We start from the raw sequence: 25,987 nt of genomic DNA on the forward strand, positions 1-25,987 counted from the left end.
CAACCATCATGAGATTAGCTGTTTCTAGAGGAACAAGAATCCTAACTGTTGAATAAATAAGTAGTCCTGTCTTCTTCAAAAACAAGAATAAAGCCCTCTCCATTGCCATTTTGTTTGGGATACTTGTTCTAATTGACAGCCACTAGGGACGTCAGTGTGGAAAGTTTTGCACTGTGGACAAGTGGAGGTGAATCTAATTTGCCTGGTGTGGACTCTAACTGACAAATGTTAGAAATTGACCTTTTAAACAGAAATTTACTTGGAAGTCCTAAGTAAAGCTCTAATTTAAGCTAAATTTGCCACCAAGACATGATTAAATTCCCTTAAATGTAGATCAGTTGCTCATATTGTTAATGGGAATTGAAATCTTACTAAATGCTGCCCATAAATTTAAACAGGAAAAAAATAAAAAAAAGAAAGATTTGAAGGTCAAAGTACCTCATCTGTGTAGTGGAAAACTTTCCCCCGTTAATGTGAAGCTGTATTTATGTTCCTAAAGTGGATATAGCTGAGGTAAGCTTGTATACCTGAGAACCCTATTTGAAATAAAATCCCTTCCCTGGTAAGGTGTATTTGAAATATTTTGTAATGGGTTTGAATGCTACATTTTTTATCTCACTAGAAACCAAGAGTCTAGCTAGTATAGCACATGTTAAGAGTGTCATTGATATATTTAGGATGAGCAAGAGAATGAGGGTGAATGGGAGAGAGAAGTGAACGGGGGAAAAGGAAGGAACTTTCCCAGTGTCTCTAGAGGCATATCGAGCGGTTCACAGAATGGGGTTAACAGGCAAGACTGTGGAGATGTAATGCTGCCTGAGAAATGACTGATGCTTTCAGCAGGGAGCAAAACCATTTATTAGCTCAGAACTCCAGCTAAGATCTATTATGAAGTTTGAACAAGACTTTGTGCCTTGATTACAGATGCCAACATATAAAAAGCCAGGTCTTTCCTGCTATGCCACTGTGTGAAAGGTCAACATGTCTATGCAAGGTTGGGAGTGTTATCATTTTCCTTCCTGGAACTGGAGAAACTATAGTCAAAGAAGTGAGTGGAGCTGATGGCAGAGAGAAAACCAGAACCACCGGTTTACATATTCTTTTTTTTTATGATTTTTGCATAGCAGCTTCTGTACCTCTCATACAGTCTTTGAGCATGGCAAAGATTTGATGATCTACAAGACGAAAGAGACATAAAAGCCAGTGGAATTGTGAAGGAATGGATATAAAGGTGTCATTAACACTGCTGAAACATATCCTCAACTCAGGGGCCCAACTCCTCAGACAGAGGCATTCAAAGGATCATAGCATCCTTATGACACTGAGATGCATATCTTAGGCTGGTTGTAAGTAGCTCTTGTCAAATCAAACCAAATTGAAAGGCATCTCGTTACACTGAAATGTCAAGGGCTTTCTACACATAGTAAGGCAAGCAGGCTGGGTATGCTGCCACAGACACTTGGGGTCCTTGGTACTGGACCTCTCTTGTGTGCATATGGCTTTTGTGGTTCAAGTGTTATAAATTCTAATGCTTATGTACTATATTTGGTAATCTATATATTGACTATAATCAGAAAGAAGCTATCCTGTGAATATTTTATGAGGTGTGTGTGTGTGTGTGTGTGTGTGTGTGTGTGTGTGAGAGAGAGAGAGAGAGAGAGAGAGAGAGAGAGAGAGAGAGAGAGAGAGAGAGAGAGAAAATACTCCAAGATAAAACTTAAGTGGTCATCAATGAGACATTCTAGTTAAAAAGGCTTAGACTAAGATCAATAAACCACAGCGAAATTCTTACCACCATTTTTTTTTTTAAAAAAGCTTTATTGGAACACAGCTTAACCCATCTCTTTACAGATTGGCTATAGCTGCTATTGTGCTTTAATAGCAGATTTGTATAAGTCAAAGAAGAAACTCTGATACCCACAAACAAACAAATAGACAAACAAAGAACAATAAGAAAATTCAGTTTAAAAAAAGTTTGTTAAATAGTGATCTAGACCATCACCCCCTATTTTGGCAAATTTTTATCAGTCAAACCTGGAGAAGTAATCGCAAGCATTTCTGTAGGTATCTTAGGAGAGTGAGGATGAGATACTGATGACCCAGAAGCATCTGTAGCAAATCCAGAGTCAGAGGATCTGGAAGAGGGAGCAACACTGACCTCTGCAGATGAACTTGTCCTCAGAGACTACAGAGGTGGTTATGTGATTAACATAACATCATCTTTTCATTCCTATGACAAAATACTTGAGGGGGTGTGGAGATAACTAAAAGGAGGAAGTGTTTTATTCTGTCTTTGACTTGGAGAGAAGCCCGTCCATGGTCAGCTAACTCCATTGCTTTTAGGACTGTGTCAGGCAGAAACATCAGGGAAGAAGGGCATGACTGAGGACAGCTGTTCTCCTCATGAGAGCCAGGAAACAGTGTGAGAAGAAAGTTCCTGGGATAAGATAAAATATCAGTCATACTGTCATAAAGCTATCACGTCTATCAAAGCCCCATCATTCATTCAACCACCATTCTGATGAAACTATGGCCCCCATAATCCTATTAATTCTCAGTGATACTACTGGCAGGCAGGCAACCAAGCCTTCAATATGTGTGTTTTTTACAGGGCCACTTTATGTCCAATTAAAAGCACAGGTCCACCAATTTCTATTTGTGTTTTTGCCTCCTATATTTATGAGCCAGTTGCACAAAGAGGAGCCACTTAGGACAAGTTGAGCAAATGGATATAGCAATGTCAGAGGAAGACTATTATCATAAATGTTACCAGTTTACTTAAGGGAGACAGGAGACCTGGAAAAGAAATGGAGTCTGTTGATGGAGTCTGAGTAGAATGGCTGTGATTGTAATCTTGTCGGCTCCTGTTGCTAAGCCCTCTAGTCTATGACTAGAGGTTGTCATTTCCATCTCTTCTCTTCTCCATGAGTACATGGAGAGACAACAGAGTTAAGCTTTATTAGGTGGGGTTTGAAAACATCATTCAGGGGGTAAATGATGTTACTGGAACAAATGACTAAGAGATGTTAATGAATTTCCTTTTCTGGCCTTTAAAAAAAAATAATGGGATGCGAGCTGTTCTCTCTGAAAAGGTTAAAGACCAGGCCTGGGATTAACCAATTTGGAATGTATTTATCACCCTTGGGGCTTTTGTCTCAGAGAGCAGATAGGAGAATAGATATTTATTAAATAGCTGCACTGTGCCAAAATCATGATGGCACTTTTACTCTTCAGTGTTTCTCTGGCTGTCAGGGACTTCTGTTCCCATTTTGGAAAGAAAGACACTAAGTCCTAGAGAGGATGGAGTAGTGTCTTTAAATCACATTGTAAGTGAGCCATCTAGGATGCTAGTGAAGGTCTAATTAACTCCAAAGCCAAAATCTTTTTCCTGCCCATACACCCTTTCTGTTCAAAAGAATTCAGCTTTATTGCATCATTTATTTCAGGGGTCTCATTTCATATTTAAAAATGTCCTTGATGTTTGGACCTCAGAGTACCAGCTGATGCTACAGGTTCCCATACAATCTATTCTGATATTTTTGTTTCATTTTCTTCTTTTGTTTTGTTATTTATTTGTAGACTATTCCTTGTTCATCTTGTATATGTAAAAAACCCTTCTCATAATTCTTTTACATAAATCATTTCACAAAATAAACTGTTCTAATTCTAGGAAGCTTATTAAGTTGTAGGTATTTAGTTAAAGATGAGTGATAGGTATAAATGAACATTTGGATACCAGTTGGATTACAGGCTCTAAGAAAGTCTTCAAAAATTTGAATTTCTGATAGATTTTATCCTCGATTTTTCCTCTCCATAACTGTTGGGCAGACTTCAGTTAAGAGAAATGTTTCTTTAATGCCTCTCAATGACATCATATTGAAGAACTGAGGCATGTTGTCCTCCCAAGTCTATGTGTAAGTACTTTCCTTTTTGTAATATAAGAATATTAATTTGTGAATCTGCAACTCTACAGCTTGCCTCAATTTTACACTTTTAAGTGTGATATGGCTGAGGTGCATTCACTTTTCAAAATGCTAATGGTCAGGAAGAACAGAGCATACCTTCATGATAAAGAGAATGGGATTTTCATGCACAAAGACTTTGGGAGGCTGTGCTTAGAGCCAGGTCAACATCTGACCCAGGCTCCAAATGAGGAAAGTGACATACTTTGCATTCCAACTGTTCTCTAGCCTTGGCCTGTCCAATGCTGTCATTATCATCCTTACTAGAGCTAATATCTCCCATGGAGCAGAGTTAGATTGCTATTGCTGCTGAGCAAATGACCATGCACTTAGCAACTTAAAATGATTTCCATAGATAACCTCACAATCCTACAGACCAGAAGACCAGAGAGCACAGTTTGCTGTGTAGAACTTCAGAAGACCTAGTTATCAACTGTCATTCTTCCCACTGGGAAGAGGTGCCTTCCATACTCTTTCAGAATATTGGTGAATCACATTTCTGAGAGCATAGGTCTGAGGTCTCTGTGTCTTATCTGCTGTCATTTCCAGCCTGTTCTCTACTCCTTCATAGCATGGACATCTACCCTCACCTGCTCCACTCTGTTTTTAATATAGCAGTTCTAAGCAGTCATTGCTTGCACTTGGAATTCAACTTCCTCTTCTGCCTTGAAAGCACACACAGTCAAATCATATCTGTACATAGACTCTGGGAGAAAGTATTGATTTTAAAGATCATAGATTAGTAACCATAGTTATGCCTGCAAAGGACCACCTGCCCTGTCTGGTAATATAACATATCCATTAGGGATGATTGTCTTTTAGGTAGCAAGCAGCAAAAGTCTGACCTACATATATAATTAAAAATATATTTAGAAATCAGAACTTTGTATCTGTATTATAAAAGTTAAATGAGTATAATGTATAGGAGGTATTGTTATGATATATTTTAGTACAGGACTGTTGTAGCATTGTACTGTTAAAAATAACAATGTAAAATAGAATAGGGTGTGTTTAGACTGATAGTTGAATGACTTCTGATGTTGTGAGCACTGTGAACATGAAGATATGGTTTTTAGAAGTAGTTGCTCACTACTATTTACTATTACCAGTATGCACTTAAAAATCATTATATAAAAGAGATATTCAATGAAATTCAGTATATCTTAGGATAAAAAATTATGTTTATATATAAAATGTTGTTTGGATCAAGAGATATTCTCAGCCACATGAAAGCACTTGGTGGGACATTTGATAATTATGCTACCCTATCTAGCTCCTGTCCTAGTTTGTTTAGGCTGATAAAAATATCTTATGAATAATAATCATTGTTCTGATGAGTAACCCTTCCCTGGGAAGCATTCTCTAAGTTCCCCCCCCCCTCTATATATTCTGTGTGTATAAATATACATGCCTCTCTCTCTCTCTCTCTCTCTCTCTCTCTCTCTCTCTCTCTCTCTCTCTCTCTTTCTGTGTGTGTGTGTGTGTGTGTGTGTGTGTGTGTGTGTGTGTACACATGCCTATATGTACCGGGATACCAGAGGAGGATGCTGAGTGTCTTGATCTACATTCTCCTTATTCCTGAGACACAGTATCCCACTGACCTTTTATCTACAGTGGCAGCCAGTAAGCCCAGCAGTCTTCTTGTTTCCTCTCCACTGCCCCAAGATTGCAGGCTTGTTTCTACATTAGTCCCGGAGTTCTGAACTTGGGTACCCATGTGTGTGTATAGCAAGCTTTGCTCTCCATTGATCTTTGGGGGTAGGGGTTGCATGTGCTCAGGTGTACATGCAGAGGTCAGAGGACAGTTCTCTCCTTCTACCATAGGTTCTGGATCTTGAACTAGACAAGAGCTTGTCCCCACAGAGGCATCTTTCCAGCCCTCAAACATGTTTTAAAATGAATAGCAGAAGTATGTCAGAGGTTCAGAGAGGTCCCTCGTCATCCCTTGATTTTCAGAAACATGATGTCACTTCTGAGAACACTAGGCCTTTAAGTAGGCACTGGCCAAAGGAAACAAAGAACATATTATAAGGCCAACCTTTCCCCCAGGATGCTTGCTCTAGGCAAAAAACTCTTCATGACATGAAAATATCTACTTCTTTGGGTGTCAAGATGGAAAGATTGATTCAGTTGGTGTTCATGATGGTTTATCTCCCAGGTTCATAAGAAGTGGCTCTGTAAATGAGGAGAGAATGTTAGGGCAGAGGCATCCCCATCAATTATACTCAGTGAAGAGTTAAAGATCGAGTGGGTTAATGTAGGAATCTTGAAGAATTTTCTCCAGGTAATCTCTGTAAAGGACACTGTGAGATCATAACTTTCCTTGAAAAAATTAGGCTTATGGTCTCATGCTGAAAGATGTGGGATCCTTTCTGTCATCCCTCTGCCCACCCTAGGGTAATTTTGATGAACTACCCACATTACTGACCATATTTCTTCTGGGAAGCATCCAGAGAGGGCATTCCCTTGAGTGTCTGGACTGGCATTAATCTCCAACTATGTGCTTTGATTTTACTTCTTGCAAAAATCCATCTCTAGAGCCTGTACCTGACCTAAGGTTAGATGTCAGGGGAGGAAATAATGATTCTCATTTCACAACACAATTGTTGTCATTAATAGCGAATTTTATAGCCCCATAGATGCAAGGGGTATACAGTAATGGATGAGCTTCTGCTGATTAAAAAAAAAAAGCAGTCCATAACTTTTGAAACTATAGTTCAAACTGAAGTAAATGATAATAATAAAGTATAACTGATACACTAATGAATTATTCATGCTAATTATAAAGAGCACCCTCAATGTCAGAGGAGCCGCACTTTGTAGAGTGCATGTACAGCCAGCTGTCTCTGGGACTTCCAAGTTTCTCAGAGAAAACACAGGATCAGAAGTGGAATTTGAGTTATAATAAAGAACAGAAATTGAAGACATTATTCTAAGTTATAAGTAGAAATTAGTATAAATTATAAATAGAAAATTTTAGGACTTAAAAATTATATATATGTATGTTTTACATTTAAGGGCAAGTGAGAACTTGCTCATACCTTTTACATACTAAGAAAAAAAAGTTACAACTTAAGCTCAAGAATTATGGCTAGCATAGTTCCCTAGTCTGAAGCATCTTTATCACTTGACTGATCTCCCCACTCTTTTGTTTCTGCCACTCTGTAATCTTGTCATAGCAGCCAAATGACCCTTTAAAAATAGTGTCAATTCCTGGCACCCTGTCATTTCCTCCTGTGTTTTCCTAGCTCATGCACAATTAAATCCAGACTCTTGTTCCACACTCCACAGATCTAGCCCCAGCCTGCCTCTTTCTATTTGGTGTCATCAGAGCTATGAGAAGAAGAGTCTCTTGGGGGTTATTCCAATGCACTGGCAGGCTTCTGAACTGCAGGTTCCCCTATGTGGATGTAGTCATACCCTCCTGATAGGGTCCACTCAGGTACAACCTCCAAAGACATCCACAGTAGCTGCCACACTGTCATGTTTTTTTAATGTGTCTATAGTGTGTGTGTGTGTGTGTGTGTTCATATATTTTAGATGCAGATGTGTATGTGTGTACATGTGTACATAACTGCTCTTTGGAGGCCCAGACTGGCATCAGCTGCCTGCCTTCCTCGATTGCTTTACTGTCTTCTTCACTGAGGCAGGTTTTGTCTGTTGAAGCCAGAGCTCACTGACAGAAATAGTTTAGTTAGGAAGCTTACTCTGGAAATCTCTGCCACTGCCTTCCCAGGGATGGAATTACAGGTGAGCGACCAAGCCTACCCAGACATGTTTCCATGGGTGCTGAGGATCTGAACTCTGGTCCTTACACTGGCATAGCTACTGTTTTGCTCACTGGGCCGTTTCCCAGATCCCACAATGTTATTTGAAGGCAACACTGTTTTGTTTTCATCTGGTTCCCTGTGTAATAAGAAATACGGGAGTTCTATTGCTGAGTCTCTAGTTTTTTATGCTATGTAGGCTCCCAAGAGTAATATGGTTGCTTATTGAATATCTCACAGTACCTACAGTACTGACTATCATATACTGTATTCCGTTCATCTGGTTTTTAAATTATTTATTTCATTTTTAATTTTATGTGTATTGGTGTTTTGCCTGCATGTATGTCTGGGTGAGGGTGTCGGGTTCCCTGGAACTGGAGTTACAGACAGTTATGAGCTGCCATTTGGTTGATGGGAATTGAACTCAGGTCCTCTAGAAATGCAACTGGTGCTCTTACCCACAGAGCTGTCTCTCCAGCCCCATTCATTTGTTTTGATCAATGATATGTCTGTGTACACACATCATCATAGGAATGTGCTCATGCTGTTTTCTTTCCCCTACATGTACTTTCACCACTTTGCCTAATGGGTGGCACTGAAGCTTCACCAATGTGATTCATTTCCTTCACTTACAGTAAGAAAAGTAAAGTATACTAGAATGTTGGGCATTTTTAAGAGGAAAGATCCATTTCAAGCATAGTGTTAACAATTATTCTATCTTTCAGAATTTTTATTGATTGTATACCTCTCTCTTCTCTCAAATGTGGTGAGCTCATTGTATATTAGTAAATATTTAAAAAGTGTTCTATATCCACTACGTGTTTCACAATCAGGTTCATTAGTGATTCCTCCTAGCAACTCTGTGAGGTCAATCAGCATTATTAAAAAAACAGCCCAGAGAGGCTGGGCAAGTTGCCCAAGGTCACCCAGCAGGTCTTTGGCACAGCCTATATTGGCAACGTCAGAGAGTATTAATATGACAAGCCCTGGAACAGACATCTTTGGAAGGATGACTCTTAATCACTTTTCTTGTACATTCGGCATATAAACACTAACTGTTCTAAAGCTAAATCAGTGCAAAGGCCTTGAGTTGAGGGAGTTATTGGTGCAAGTAAAAATTGGAGCGAGCTGTTGAAAAAATGAAAATTGCTCAATGGAGAAATGAACTGGATGATACATTTTTTTAAGAGTGTGAATGTCAAGAGCAGGGATGCATGTGATATATGTAAACAATCAATGTAGGTGACTTGGATGGAAAGTAAGAAATGATAAGTTATAAAACCAGAATATTTTAGGAAGAATGTAGGTAGGTCATGATGTTGAAAATAGGAGCTCTCAAGAATAGTGTGCTGCCATTCAGTCTCACCAAACAACTCTCCTAATGTTTTCTATAGATAGAGTTTGATTTTTCGGTGTGTACTGTTTTCATCCCCAAGAACAACATGTGAATTACATAGACCTCACTTCATTCACAAATTCTTATAAAGATTCTACAGGAATGTCTGAGAGAAGTGATATCAATTGTAAAAAATCTCAACATATCTTCATTTTATATTTATCTGTTTTTCCTATGTGTTTGCACCTTTCTTTGGGGTCTAAGATTACAAAGTTGATCCTGGTAAGTGATGTTCCATATAGTTTTGGTTTTTGGCACATTCATCCTCTGCCTGTGTTCTATTGAGACAGATTATTTTGAGCTGGACATTTCAAATGTAGAAGCACACTCTCAGCCATCACCATACCACCTTGCAGCGGTCTGATCAATGCCATAGTAACTGCTTATACTATAGATGCTGACCAAAGGCTTGCAGCTTCTCAAGGAGTCACCTTATGTAGCCCTGTCAAGAATCTTGTAGGACAGATATCATTGCCCCCATTTTGCAGATAGAATAAGTTCCAAGTGTGACTCTACTACCTCCAGCCACTTCAACCTTAGTGTGATACTGTTCTTCCAATTCTCAGAACCCTGCTATGACTTCATGTAGACAAGGCTCAATGTGGTCATGGGATGCTTATCAAGGCAGTGTTGGCATCTGTGTTGCACCTCTATTCCTCTTTTTAAACCTTTGCTGGAGACATGTCCATTTTACCATGTCACATGTCCTGTGCGTCAGTCTCTATATTTGTCTTTGTGTGTGCTGTCCTTCTCCTGCCACACTCCTGCCACACTCTTGTTTGGCATACATACCTGGTCTGTGTATGTCCTTAATGTTTATTCACAATTGCCTAATCAGAGAGGACTTCTTTTATTGTACTCAATGAAATATTGCACCTCTCTATTTTGCTTTCTTCTGCTTTGTACTTAACCATACCCTGACACATATTCACTCATGTGTTCATATTCTGTCTCTTCAGAATTTAATCTCCACGGGAACACTAATTATGTGTTCTGTTTGTTTCATTGCCAGTGCCAGTTCTAGCTTGGAACATGGGATATATTCCATGAATAATTGTTGAGTGAATGAATAAAAGGACCATCTCCCAACATGGGTACACTGAATTTTTAATGATTAGATTGACCCCAATAAGATGCATATATGCCTGGTTGCACAGAATCACAGTCTTGCACTTGGGTTAACATTTTGAACTATGTCATATCAACTCTTCAGATTCTTCTGGTGCCCCAGAATGAACCAAGCCAAGGAAGAATATGAGTGCTTTATTTTACATTATGTACATCTTGAAGCACATAAGAATCCAAGGTAGGGATTGGAGACATGAGTTAGCCCTTAATAACACTTGCTCTTCTTTCACAGGACCCAAGTTTAGTACCTAAAACCTACATCAGTTGGCTCACAACCACCTGTAACTCTAGCTACAGGGGATATAATACCCTCTTTTGGCTCCCATAGACACCTGTGCACATGAACACACACACACACACACACACACACACACACACGAATAATTTTTTAAGGAAAAGGAATGTATAGTATGTTTTATTGATAGTCTTTTAAGCTCTTCTTGAATCCTTTTTTCTTACATTCTCATATTAAATTGGAAATTCTGTGGCAATGGGATTAACAATGCTCTTGATTAATAACACCCCCAGTTCATCTAAATGTGCTTTAGATTGATTTGCCTTTGCAAATGGACAAAGGTAAAGATCGGTGATTAAAGGAAAACTGGGCTTCCAAATATTTTCATTTCATTACACAATATGGATTCATTCTCTCAACAGTATACACATTTGATTTGAAATATCTTCACTAATGTCCAAGACTACTCTCTGCCCTTTCCCATATATGATTATAATTTTCAGATTGATGTGGGTCTGTGATGTAAGCAGACAAAACATTTTTATGTGTCCAGATCTTCTGCTTTTAGTGTATTTATGTGAAGGTTGACTTCTTCATGCATAGTGCACCTGCCATTTGTATCCCATCAACAGATTCTGAAATGTTTTGACTTCATATAATGTTTTGCCATATGAGTTGAGTGTACTTTTTCATATTTGATACTCTGTGATCCTGAAAAATATTTTGGCATGAAAAATAGGAAAAATTGAGCTCTCTTCATGTTTTGGTTCTGAAATAAATGCTTGACTTAGTCTCATTTAAATCTTAAATACTTCTATGGAACCAGAATGTTGGGCTTAGCATATCATGTTGACACTATATTTTATTAATCCTAAAAATGTGTGATGGAGTTAAGAATCACTAAGAGAGGTAAACTAGTAGATGAGGAAAGACTGGGCTCTATGACAAATGTTTCAGTAAGCATAACCTTATGCTGTGCTTAGCTAGACTTCTATTTTTATTCTTTTACTACTCATCAAAAGGGAAAACATCAGCCATAAATCCAGACTATCCTCATTAATTATGCAAGTTCTTTACTTTGTAGTTTTAATCTCTAGCTGCAAAATATGGATCTTGCCACTACTGCAGTCATAGAATGTTTATAATAATGTAAAAGGATCAAGCTTATAAATCTATAGCTCAGAGTTTAGTGTTGGGAACTCAATATATATTCACAGTCTATTTAGAATAGTAGTTATGTATAGAGGATCATATTGGTTGTGAACAACTGACCTCAGTATGATAAATGGTCTTTCCAGTTAGATGAGAAATGCCTGGATATTAGACATGTGTCATATGATAGAATATCTTATGAAACTAAACAGATACATCCATTCACTCTCTAATGTATTTTACCAGTGGAGTTAATGGATGCATGTATTATCCCTAACCATATATGCATGTTCATGCAAGTATTTGTACATGTCCATGCATATGTGTGTGGAAACCAGAGGTCAACTTCAGGTGCGATTCCTCAAGACATATTGCCTGTCTTGGTTTGGGGACAGTATCTCTCACTCCTCTGGAGTTTGCCAAATTGTGTGAGGTTCGCTAGTCATTGAGCCCAGTATTTGCCTGTCCCACCTCTTCAGCTCTGAAGTTACAAGCACATACCACCATACCCTGCGTTTTTGCATGGGTTCTGAAGACTCACACCAGATCTTCATTCTTACAAGCCTTTTTGTCTGAGCCATCTTCCCAGCCCTCATAGCTATATTTTAAGGTAATGTAATATGTAATATATTCAAAATATGTATTGTGTATATTATTCCTTAATGTGTCACTAATTCCTGCAGCATTTACAGTACCTAGTTATCCTTACCTGACAGAAATGCATCGACATCTCCAGAAAATACTTTCTCTCCCTTTCTATACCTCCAAATGCAAAAATCAAAGGTAAATTTTCTCAAATTAGATTTCCTAGTGACAGCAGACTTTTTAGGGTAGTTTGTTCATCTCAGGTTAGCAGCATTGTTTGGATATATGTTAGTTCTTATGAAGTAGTTGCAATGGAGTAGGGAGATGGAGAAAAGTAAGCATAAATACACCATGCATTCTAATAGAGGATGGAGAGCTCAGATGGGTGGAATGAAATATCTCATAGACTAGAAAAAGGAATAAGGAGGAGTTTGGGTGAGTTACTAGGGAACAACAGCGAGTGTCATTCTACAGAGCAGAGGGACGTGGAAGAGTTCAATAAAGGAAGAGGTATGTAAGTCCAGCTGTGAAGTACATAAATGAGTTGTGATATAAAGAAGAGTGAAAGTGGAAACATAGCCCTACATTTGAAGAAGGGTGTCTGTTAATACAGAAAACCTCAGATAGTGACAGCACAATGTGGAAGATCCTGAAGTGTCCCAGAAGAGCAAAGACCACTGGTTATTTGGCAGGGTCAGGAAAGGCCTGACAGGGATAATAGCCATGAAATGGAAACTCCAAAGGTGAGAAGGAATACAGGTCCCCTGCCTCTGAAAAAATATATTGGTTTGTCTGCTTAGTAGTGGGTATCACATTCCCAAAGATATAGCTATGAGAGAGGCCATATCCATGAAAAGAAGTCAGTACTCACTTTACCCAGACTAGTACAAAAAATTCTTTGTAAGCAGAAACAGCATCTGCCTGCCCTGGGGGTGCAAATAGACCTAGATTGGAGGGCACAGGTAGGAGACAACAGGGTATGCAATTGTGTGTGTTTGTGTTTGTGTGCATTTGTGTAAGATAGAAGTAATGATCATTGACCTAACTAACAATAATATTTCTAGAGGCCTGAGGGCATGGCTTTGTGTTAAGAGCTCATACAGTTCTTGCAGAGTACCAGATTCAGTTCACAGCACCCACACCAGGAGGGTCACAACTGCCTATAACTCAAGCTCCAACGGATCCAATGCCCTCTTCTGGACTCCAAGATCACTTGTATATACACATATACATGTACACACACAAAACAAAAAGAAAATAAATCCTACAAAAAAAACAATGCTTCTTCCTTTAATGCTGAATTGGAGACGTCTACTAAAATTCCTTTGATTTTTTTTGTTTGTTTTAAACCTATATAGTCAGGTATCAGTATAAATTTTGGTGATTTTCTTACACTAAAAAAAAATAGACTGTCAGTTATGCTGGAGATATGAGCGACACTTATCTTCAATATTCTCTGCATCCTGGCAAATATACAGAGGAAGAATTGTGACTATTTTATACTATATACTGTAGGGCCATATTTTCCTCAGAGCAATGCACTTTCAACCCTAATCAAATACTCCAGCTAACTTATCTAACCCACTCTAAATCACTAGAAATATCAATAGCACAACATGAAGATACACCTAGAAGGAAGGGCATAGGAAACCCAGATAGATGAGAAAATTTAGAATGCATTATCACATAAGCACCCTTCTCTTTCACTTAGAAAAAAAACAAAGCAAAACACCTTTTTATGAGTTGCTACAAATTCTGTAAAATGTAGTTTAGCAGGAATATCTTCATTTTGGAATTATGTAACTTCCCTTAAACTCAATATTTAACCCCCTGAGCTAAGTCTGCAAGTTAGCTTAAGAAGCTTAGCAAGTCCAAGGAAATTTGTTCAGTTCAGAATGCACCATAACGTCTGAACAGAACATTTAAATTATACGTTTAGGCTGACAGCAACTGTATTTCAGGGAAGAATCCTTAGAAAGCAGGAGACAATTTCCTTCGGCTCCACGTCATCATTTGATGTAGATTGCCTATTATATTCTTGAGGTATTATGAAAAATGGATTTGGAGGTATTTTTTGACAGTGGGTAGGCTAATGGAATCTGGTGACTGTATTTAAAATGTGCAGGGGTTTGTTATATCATGGTAATAGAAATATCAATTGCACTGACAGGTTAAAAAAATCTGTCAATGAATGATAATGAAGTTATTTAAATGTCGGCTCACTTGCAAACATTTTCAAAACCCTAAATTATTCTCACTGCTTTAACCTCATGCATCCTAAGTTATTAAGAAGCAGAGTCTGCAAGGCAGCCAATGAGCCTTTGGCTTTGCAAGCTATTTTTATGCCACCAAATGCACAAGGAGCAATGAAAGTGGCTGTTCTTAATGATTTTAGGAAAGAAACAAAATACAGATGTCACAGCTGCATGATTTAGAGGTGAACACTGTTCCGCTCTCAGGACATCTTATTGGCAATGATTTGAGTAATGTCCGGATGCTTCCTTTCCTCAAGCCTCACTTGGTAGTCCGAGTCATTGCTTTTTGACCTTGACACTATTACTCTGTGTATCTTCCTTCTTCAGGGGTTGTGCTGTAGAGAAGTCAAGGTTCTCTGGATATTTTTTAAGTTTGTTGACAGAACGGCTCAGCTCATTATATGTTCAGAGTTTATCCATAAGGCTTCATGCATCATTCATCTCTCACTTGAGGAAGGCACCTGACATATGTCCACACTGCCCTCGAGGTCAAGAACTTACAGATGAACAAAAAGAAGTTGACCACCCTTCAAGAGCTTAGTCATCAGAAAGCAAGTGTGTGTGTGTGTGTGTGTGTGTGTGTGTGTGTGTGTGTGTGTGTGGTCTTTGTTTAAATCACAAAGCTCAGAAGTTGCCACCATCCTAATAACAAATGAGAAGAATCAGAAAACTTCACTCTTTAGACACTCTTCATGGAAGTTAGGGCACAGTGCAAATATTGTCCCCTTTAAAGGCAGGTCAGTTAGATAGGCCTGGGGAATTACAGTTTGCTAGTATACACATACGCAGGCAGTGAATTCTGCAGGAAAAGTACTGAATTTTGGAAAATGGATGGAACTGAAGGATTGATCAGTAGGCACTCAAGTGGCCCAGTCTGAGAGCGATGAGCAGGGGAAGACTCCACTCTTGTGAATTTTACCTTCACAGACTCTAGCACCTTCTTAACAATGAACAGCAGAGAAAGGTCTTTGTGCCTTTGCATTTCAAGAAATGGAGGAGAAAATATCAATCTCAAAATTGAACAGCGCATTCTGTTCTTTTGTTTTAAATATTTGTACAGAATTTATTGTTTGTCTCATTTCTCTTTTAAGTACTTTATCAGAGTATATTAGTTGTATGTTATAAAGGTTTTCACTGTGAAATTTATTTTTAAAATACAGTTTTATTTATTCTTTGAGGATTTTTTTCATATATATTATAATTAACTTAATTTCACATATCAGCCACGGATTCCCCCATTATCCCTCCTTCCCCCGCCCAGCTCCCCCCCAATCCACCCCCCATTCCAACCTCCTCCAAGGCAAGGTCTCCCCTGGGGAGTCAGCCCAGCCTGGTAGACTCAGCTAAGGCAGGTCTAGTCCTCTCCTCCCTACACCAAGGCTGAGCAAAGTGTCCCAACATAGGCCCCAGGCTCCAAAAAGCCAGCCCATGCACCAAGGACAGATCCTGGATCTACTGCCCGGCCTCCCAAACTGTTCAAGCTAATCCAAATAAATCAAAATGCAAAACTCATTGAGTCCAGCTAGTGCTGCCTGTGTACCTATGTGTTTAAGGGTCATCCCCTCTAACACAAACAACATTCTAGGAACCATATCTTGGCAGAAAATGACTTTCCCTCTTCTAGGAGTCATCAGCTTCTAATGAACCTTAGCTAAGAGGGGAGCCCAGTAAGGTTTTCTTCCATGCATGCTGAGACTTTGACAGGCTTAACCTTGTGCAAGTCTTGTGCAGACAACCACAGCTACTGTGAACTTATGAATACAATGGCCCCGTTGTTTCCTAAGTAGTGTCCTTATCATGACTTCCATCAATGTACAGCATTCTCCTCTCAGGAAGACCTGATCTCAGGAATAGCTATTTAAGTTTAGGCCAACCAGATGAAAATGTGTGAGACCTAAACAGTCTGTGTCATAGAAATACGCCATTCTGTCTTACTCTTGCTGTCTTGTCTGATATAAACACAAGAAAAGACCAAGACACAGTGGTAAGTTCACAGTGTAAGCACAGGCTACCCAAATCCTAAGAATCATAGTCTAGCTTATGCCCATTCTTTCCCACATTATCAGCATGTTGCTTAAGGCCTATGGACTACAGTGCCTTTAATCCATACTGCCTATCAGACTGAAATGCAGAGAGAGCTAAAACAAAAATGAACATAAGAATAAAACCAACAAAATTTTGGAAATAGGCATATATTTAACATTCTAAGTGCTTTGCTAGACAAAATAGACAAAACCAGTGTAACTATGGAAATATGAGGAAGACCAAAAAATGAATAAACATGGATTCTGGAAAAAGCATTATCAAAGAATAAAACTGACCCTGATAGACTCATTCATAGATACAGCTACTTATGCAGCTAAGGTAAGTAAGAGTGTCAACCTGAAGATCCTCAGTAAATTTTTTTTTAAATCAAAGAAAAAGTAAGATTGGAAAACCAAACAAACCAACCAACTAACTCTGAGTATCTAAGTACTGTGTGGCAACTCTGGGCATGCAACATACATGTCATAGGGATCTTGAAAAGAAAGAAAAAGGAGAAATGAACAAAAAGTACAAGGCAAAATTAGTAAGAGAATTTTGCAAATAAGTGTCAGATACTAAATCACATCTTTAAACTTTTAGAAACAAATGGGATGATTCTCCAAGAAATAAAAACTGCACATATTAAAATTCTGTTCAAACTCAATAAAACCAAAAAGGAAGACAAAAATATTGGGACAAGGCAGCGAAGGCTAGCTTGTGTACAGACAAGTGGTGGTAATTTCTTCTCAGATCCATGGGAACAGGAAGACAAACAGTACAGTGCAACATTTCAGGAACTGACGAAAGAGGACAAATAACCTGGGATTCCATATCCTGCCAAATTACACCTTCAAAGTGAAGGAGGTGTAAGAATTTCCTCAGAAAGACAAAGATTGTGTCATTTTGTTTGTGTTTGTTAGTAACCTGGCTTGAAGGCCAAATGTAGGGCAAAAATCTAGAGCAAGAAAACGAAGAGCATCAGAGAATGAGCAAATGAAGGTTCAATTTTCCTTCCTTGTCCTTTTATTATTAAGTCTAACAGATATCAGTTTGCCATACATAATACCAACTATGCATTTAAGAGTAATCTTTGCATACCTGTATATATACATGCTATATATAAGTGAGGGATGTCAATGGCAGTGTTACTGAAAGCAGACTTGAGTTAGTTGTAAATTAACATTATCATTTCAAAGTAATGGACACAGTGCCAAAGAGATGGTTCAGCAATTATGAGCTCTTACTGATCTTGGGAAGGACCTGAGTGTGGTTCCAGCACCCATTACAGGTAGCTTACACTGCCTGTAACTCCAGCTTCAGGGTGACCCCCTTAGCCTTCATAGCTACATGGTCATGCCAAGAAAACACACACACACACACACACACACACACACACACACACAATTTAAAACAAATCTTTAAAAATAACAAAAAGAAATAAATTCATAGACTACAAAAGGAGAAAAAGTAAAAACCACACTAAACACGTAATTATAACTATACAATATAGAAAATGTGAAACAGAAAAATCAGAGCAAAGAACAAGGTTTTGAAACAAGTAGAAAAAGTGACAAATATAAGATGTTGAACTAATTATCAATAGTCATGTTAAGTGCTAATGTTCTGAATATGACAAAAGAAAATACTGTCCATGAAAAGAGCAAGGCACTCTATCATAAGAAAATGGTTCCAATTATATAAAGGCTCATCATATAAATTAAACACAAACTTCCTTTCACTATGTCACTGAGAGTTCCTGCTTTCATTTTAATTGGTTCTCCTTTACATATCCCTGTCCTTTCAACGGCTACAAGGAAAATCCAGGCTTCCATCTATATCATGCAGCTTCAGTTTCTCTTCCTTTCTATAAGAAATGCTGGATTAGATTTTCCAAATAGACCATCTTTTTCTATAGTTTTTGATAGAAGCAGCTATGGAACCTCAGCCTGTGTGGAACAGATCTCTTAGCTCATTGGCTTTAGGTGAGTTACAGCTTGGTTGTCTTTTATTTGTAACATGTGATTGATAGCATATTAAAGAACTCTGCTTGTGAAGTGCTTGGATAACACTGTTAGCATTCAACAAAACCTGATTTTTATAATCATATGCACTATAGTTCTTAAGCATGGCAGTCTATTCTGCAATGGAAGTGTGACAAACAAAGTTGTCAAGCATGGTGCCACATGCCTTTAGTCCCAACACTTGGAAGGCAAAGGCAGAGGATGGGTGATCATTTCTGAGTTCAGTGCAACTATCTTCTACTGAGTTCCAGGCCTGTCAGGGATATATAGTGGTACTTTGCCTCAGTATGTTCTCTGTCTCTGTCTCTGTCTGTCTGTCTGTCTGTCTGTCTGTCTGTCTCTCTCTCTCTCTCTCTCTCTCTCTTCTCTCTCTGTCTCTGTCTCTCTTTCTCCCTCTCTTCTTCCCTCTCCCCCTCTCACTTTTATAAAGATACAATAATAGCTTCATTAATGTCTTGTCATCAAAGTAAATCAAAATATGCAGTGATTAAGATTGCCCTAGAGGGCACTGACTGTGAGTGTTGGTAAATGTTGTCCAATGAATTCTGCAAACAATCAAAGAAAATCCATTATATAAATGAATAATGAAAGATACCATTCAGAGTTTGCTTATATGTGCTTGCCATTTTTACTAAGTATTTTAGGAATTAATTTAGTTTATGAGTGGTTCTGAGTTTATTTATTGTCTCATTTGTTCATGTCCAGAGGTAATAGTGGAGATCCAATCATTTATTACTTCTACTTCTTCTTGGTGCTTGTCATATCCCATTCTGTTTCTTTCACCAAGTAATGGAAAATGTCCTGATCTTAAAGAGATCAATACTACCTAGGAGATAGGCAGGATGCTTCAGGTGCGTTTTTTTCTCTTCACATCCACCCATCTGAGTTCTGTGTATTTAGTAAACTGTTCTAAAAGTCACTATTAAGACATGTCACAGGGATTGAAAATTAAAAGTAAAATTAGGCAAGATGTTATTTCATCAAGTGCCACAGTTCTTTTCCAGTAATGAATTTTTAAGCACTTGGCTTCTTTGGTGCTGGTTATTAAAAGAAGCTATGTTTTTTGTTGTTGTTGTTTGTGTGTGTGTGTGTGTGTGTGTGTGTGTGTGTGTGTGTGTGTGTGTATGTGTGTGTTGTTTTTAATCTACCACAGATAGACATATCTGTGAACAATCCTACAGATGAAAATGCTTGCTTCATAACATATTTTGGAAATGTTACAACCTGAAAATTCAGGGCCACATATAGTCTATCTTAGATATGTCTATGTATGATCTACATTTAAAATCCTTTCTTTTTATTTGTTTAAATCAAATCACCTATTTATCCTTATATTCACATTGTGGTTAGAACAAGGTGAAATTTCTGTTTTCAAATTTTACTTGTTTAAATTTTGTTGTTATCTTTCTTTCATTATGAAACCAAGTTTACAGTCATTGTTTTCCTTCTTTGTCAAGAATACTGTGTTTCCCAGCCAGGTGGTGGTGGCACACGTCTCTAAGCCCAACACTCGGGAGGCAGAGCCAAGTGGATCTGTGTGAGTTCAAGGCCAGTCTGGTCTACAGAGTGAGATCCAGGACAGGAATCAAAAATACACAGAGAAACCCTGTCTCAAAAACAACAACAACAACAACAACAACAACAATAAAAAAAAATGTCAAAAAAAACAACAACAATAAAAAAACCAAACAAAAAACAAACAAACAAACAAAATAATATTGTGTTTCCCAGAGTGTGGTTTTTAGAACACTAATCACATTTTATAACACGTAAGAAAGTATTCTGTAACAAAATAGATTTTTAAAAGCCTACATATACTAGACAGGCAAAGGGGTTAGTGTATAGTAGACTAATAAAATCTGTGAAACATTTTAATGTAAAGGAACATTAAATTTTGCCTACTCAAGCATTTCTCAACATTTTGAAAACTATCCCCTTTTCCCATTGTTAGAGACACCATTTCACAGGTTTAACAACTGCTACATTGGTTTCCAATCAGCTTGCTGTTGAGCCTGTCTGTGTCCTCTACTCAGTCCAAGTCCATTTTTTCAGGGTACTCCCACTTTCATGTCTCTACCAAGAAAACAGCATTGGGAAACTTCTGGGCACCAAGGATTTTCTTCTGGGACATAGAGCCAGGCAGACACTATCTCTGACTTGGATGCAAGCTGCTCTGCATAGACATTGGTCCAATACCACTTGTAGTAATCTCTCTGCTTGTAGATGGTTTTTGAGGACCTTAGCTGTGTCCACCCTAAATCTTCGCTGACTTGTGAGGAAAATCAGAGTGTGATTCACACAGCAGCCGTGGTGGTGAAGCAAGAGGAGCACCGATCCAGGCAACAGTGCAGTGACAAGATGCCAGTGGGATTGCAGGTGCTTAGTGGTTTCACCTCTGTACTGCCATGCCAGTGTTAGCTCCACCCATGACACCTACCAATACTGTCAATACATTTGCAAAACACATGGTAAAACACTATATATTTGGGTGTGAAAATGTATTGTCATTTATTTTTTAGGTCAGTTCATTATTATAAGAGGCACAATATTTAGACATCTCAACTTCTAGGAATGGAAAATTGGTAAGTGTTGGATCTGTTTTTGAGCTTTGGATAAACAGGATAATATAAATCACACAAAATAAGAGCAGACACCTTAGAAGATCCAGGCCTATGGAGAAGAGATACAATAAGGGAAATGTGCCCAAATAAAGCAGTATAACCCCTGAAAAATGTTTGCTAATGTAAATATGTGCTGCTCATTCCATTATATCTTGCCATGTTAGGATAGCAGTTAAACAAATACATGCACATGTTTCCACACTCACACACATGCACACACATGTACAAGCAAGTACCAAGCAGAAATGTGAGCATGCATACCCAGGCACATGCACACCCACACAAAGAGGAACTCATGCACTCATACAAGTGTTCACACAGACAAGCACCTACATATGCTTTGCCAGAGGAACTTTATAAAAACAATCCTTGCAGTTGCAGCTTAATAAATCAGAGAAGCGATTTGTGAGTTGACATGTAAATGATTCAGAAAGAAAGAACATAAAACGTAAAAAAAAAAAAAAAAAAAAAAAAAAAAAAAAAATCCTTATTTGCTGTTGTAGAATGTTTTGGTTCAGAAATTATTTAAAAAATGACTCTTCATTTCACCCATTCTATACTGTCTACCACCTCTCTAAGCTCTGATTCTAGTATTTTACTAGAATATTTGAGTCTCCCGTACATCTTCCGTGAAGTATTATATTTTCAGCTGTCATTACATGAAACTTACTAATGTACTAACATTGGTACATTTCATCTTTCTCTTGCCAGCTCCCAGAGAGATTCTGTATTTTTTTTTCTTGAACATGAAGTATTGCTCAGACAATAAAGTAGTAACATACATATCTATATTTTTCTTGAACTTTGCCAATGTAAATCTGAGTTACTGACTCTATTACATCTCATGTTAGGATAATAGTTAAACATGGAAACACTCATATGTACTTGCATGTACACACACAGAGACAGACAGACACAAACACACATACACACAGGCATGCACACACGCAGTTGAAAAAAAAAATCTAGGAAGTCTTAGCAGAGAAATGCCCATTGAGGATGGCTAAGGAAAGAATTGAAAAATCCGAACATCAATCATGGTCTGAGTGAGGAAAGAAATCTTAAACATTTCTTTGAAAGGAGCAGCATGTCACCTCACATATAGTGGGAATTTGAGGAGAAAAAGGATTGGTGTGAGATGAATATAATAAGAAACATTCTTTTGAATGAATTCTGAAGCCTTTTGGGGTGTTCTTTGTTGTCAAGGGATGACTGTCGGACTTTGGAGGTCCAGACACTGGTCCCGAGTAAACCCAGTTATGCACTGTGTTCGCATAGGCTCATTGCTAGTGCCTGAGATTTTGCCTACTTCCCCTTTCTAAATCATCTCTTCTGAAAACATCCAAATTCTTTCAAGTACTTTTGTTTAATGCTCCTTCTTCCATGCTGTGGGATGTTGTAAAAAAGCCTTGTAAATTCCTGGCTTTTTGGTACTTATCATTTGTGTAACATTTTCAGGTAAACTATCCTGAATGCCAAGTCAGAAAAATTCTTATTTCTAGTAATAACTTTAAACAACTTTGTGGATCTAGTGTCTAGTCTGGAGTACACTCTTCATGTATGGAGTGTGTACATGTGTACATCTCAAGAAATCAACACCTTGTGTCTTCTCAATTGCTTTCTATCTTGTTTTTGTACAGGTTTGTGTAGTCTATGTGTGTGCATACATGTGTGAGTGTGTAGAAGCCAGAAGTTAGTTAACATTAGGTATTTTCTTCTGTCTTTCTCCACCTTATATTTTGAGGCAGGGTCTCTTACTGAATGTGGAGGGAGCTAATTCCATCTTTGCTGGACAGACAGAGACTCCTTGGATCTGCCTGTCACCCCCCACCTGACTTTGCATAGGTGCTGGAGTTAATATTTGTGCCATACGGGTTGTGTGGTAAGCACTTGGATGGCTGAGCATCTGCCTAATGCCCTGAGTTTGCTCTGAATGTAAGAGAGTGAGACAGTTAATCCATCTGTCTCTCTCACTTTCACTCGTTATATCCTGTAGATGTTTGTGAGTCATCAACATCAAAAACGAATTAAAATGCTATTGTTTTGCTTTTCAAATTAAACCAACTTTATTCTCTAAGTATTATTAATATGCTTCTTGATCATTGTGCACAGCACACTATACTCATTAATTTTTTTGTTATTTGGGTGAGCTAGCTGTAAGGTACTTGAGAAGGCCCTGTGTGTTGCATCCTGCAACTCAGAACAGATTCTGCTCCATTTTATTAACTCCACAAATATAGATGACACAATGGATTTCACTGTAAACTTCCTTTGTGAGAAAAAGAGGATGAGAGGAAATTATAGAGCTATAGTCTTCAATAGTGATTTTCTGAAAGCTGAAGTAAAATTAAAACAACCTACAGGAAAGGGACAGAACCTGGATTAATTTTTTTCAATAGCCCATTTTTCAGCTGTTCTCTTTGCATATGTCATTTGGGTGTTATTGATCACTTTTTTCGAACTCTGAGAGTCCCTCCTGTGCTGTACTATCTATGATGAGGCCATGGAATTAAAACTTTAGGCTACAAAGTAGACCTTCATTAAAAAGATGATCAAACCTGTTTTATTTAACTGAATTAATAGTTTGTTGGTAAGTGGTTAAATACTGACAGGACTTTACAAGAACCTCAGGGCCAAGAGTTGATGCCCTTCTAACTCATGCAGCTTAGGATTAGAAAGGGCATCAGGAAGGTTGTGAAATTTTACTTGTTCTGAAGACATTTTCCTTGCTTTTAAAAAAGGGGCAGAGACCAAGACAAAAGACCTTGGATGGAACTAGTAATCCATATATTCTATGACCAAGAAAAAGCATAGTTTGTAGACGAATCAGGACACCCTGATTTTTATACTGTGTCAGAGATAAAGCAGAAGTTTAGAAACGTCATATCTACTAAAAATGCTTTTATTTTTGTGGTCAACTCAAAGGGTGTCCTCATATATTAATCTTTTTTAATTAATCTCATCCATTATGCAAAGTGCATACTTTAAGGAGCAGTTGAGGGATGGTGTTTTAATTTTTACCAATTCAATTTAAATGCAAATGTTAACCACTCACATGATGCTACTGTGTACATAATTAAGCATCATTATATACTGCATGAATCATTTAGAAGCCTCCTGAGAGCCATTCTACTATGTAAAACATGCATTACACTGACAAGCAGCCAAATGACGTACATTCTGTGCTCATTAAAGCATTTTTTGAATTACAGGTCAACCGATTATGGGACAACCTATGAAAAGCTGAATGATAAAGTGGGGTTGAAGACAATTTTAAGCTATCTCTATGTGTGTCCGACCAACAAGCGTAAGGTAAGATATGGATATATAGCTTGCTACTGATTCATGACGTGACTCCTGTTTTGCTTTGACTAACCACTCTTGCTACCTAAAATTCCATTAAAGTAAAGCTAGGATCAGAGATGTAAAATTACGTTGATGGGTGTTAAGGTGGCAACATGCCTGATGTCTCATAATTTTCCAATCAGCAGCTGTGAAACTGAAGGGTTGGGGCCAGCCCTGTTGTTTCTATTTAAGAAAGGCAGCTTCTGGGACAAGTCTTACCAAGAAGAGCCTGCTGACTGTCCTGCAAACATTCTTGGCATGCCAGTCTCAAGACTTAGAAAAAGTCTTAATGAGGCAAATAAAAGGAGAGCTTTCAACACACACCTTTGCTTTCTCTTGACTTGGCATATGTAGATTAGCTAGAGTGTCAGGGAAGGCAAAATCCCATAACAGTCAGGGAAGTATAGACGTTTAGTTTCTCGGGTTTGTTCAGGTTGCACACTAGTGTCAGGATGGAGGTACAGCATGCCAAAGAGAGTGAAATTTGGTGAAGAGGTGGCTTTAATCTCTTCACAGATCCTAACTGTGACTGCCTTAGGAATTATCATCCTTATTTAATATGATGAAACTGAGGTCCAGAGAAAACAAATACCTTGCTTTTATCTGAGAGTTACAGGTGGCAATCAACTATACAGTCTGTGCTTCCTCCTTAGTAATCATAAATGTTCTACTATATTAGTCTCTGTTTTCTCCTACCAAGTGGGGTGATCTTATCTTCAGAAAGCTTTGTTCTCAGAAGAAAATCTTTGACTAATGACAAATCTCTCAAAGGTAGAGAAATGTTATATCTACATATTTGTTTTATAAATTTATATTAGCACATCCTGAATCCTGTCATGTGAACCAGAAGCATCCCAGCCTTAGGAGAACAGATAATATCTACCAAGAACGAGCAGAGTGCTGCCAATCATTATTTCCTAAACTGGTTCTGTTACCCTGACAACAGAATTGTTACCTAGTCTCTCCTCTTAGAGTCACCATTGTATACTGTTAGCATGTTCAGAATTTCCTGTGTTCTGGTCTACCATCCTCAACTTGAGTATGATATCAAAAGTACCAGGTGGATGCCAAAAGTGCCATCCTTCTTCCACCCCTGTTGTTCTGGATCAGGGCTCAAATGCCTTATGATGCTATTCACATACTTCTGACATGCATGTGGTATTAGATGTACTGTTCCCTCTGGCTCCAATAATGTTAAGTTATCTAGTAACAGCAGCTCTACAGATAGATGTAGACTCTGAATTTGGATGGTTGGAGTGGAGAACCATCTAAGTTCAACGCTGAACAGATAACTATGATGACTCACTTCATCTATCCAAGCACAGTGTCCTTAGACTTAAAATGGGCATAATGATAGCACTTGTCTTGTGACTACAGATGTAAGGCATGTATGACATTAGACATTTCAAGTGCTCAGCACAGAACAATACAGGCTTAATCAATGTTTGCATTTCATTTTTCTTTCTTACCACCCTGTTCCTCCTGCTTCATAAAA

General features: G+C 38.2%; 1 protein-coding gene across 6 annotated transcripts in view; it reads left to right on the forward strand.

Annotated features, from left to right (window-relative positions):
* Positions 1–25,987, forward strand: part of Sorcs1 (sortilin related VPS10 domain containing receptor 1) — a 533,290-nt gene that overhangs the window by 259,795 nt on the left and 247,508 nt on the right. For all 6 annotated transcript variants that reach the window (XM_028874638.2, XM_028874643.2, XM_028874641.2 and 3 more), the window contains exon 3: positions 24,360–24,459. In XM_028874638.2, the coding sequence (XP_028730471.1) occupies positions 24,360–24,459 (100 nt within the window). The remainder of the gene's footprint in view (positions 1–24,359; positions 24,460–25,987) is intronic.

This window comes from Peromyscus leucopus, chromosome 1 (genome assembly GCF_004664715.2).
Source record: "Peromyscus leucopus breed LL Stock chromosome 1, UCI_PerLeu_2.1, whole genome shotgun sequence".
Taxonomy (NCBI): domain Eukaryota; kingdom Metazoa; phylum Chordata; class Mammalia; order Rodentia; family Cricetidae; genus Peromyscus; species Peromyscus leucopus.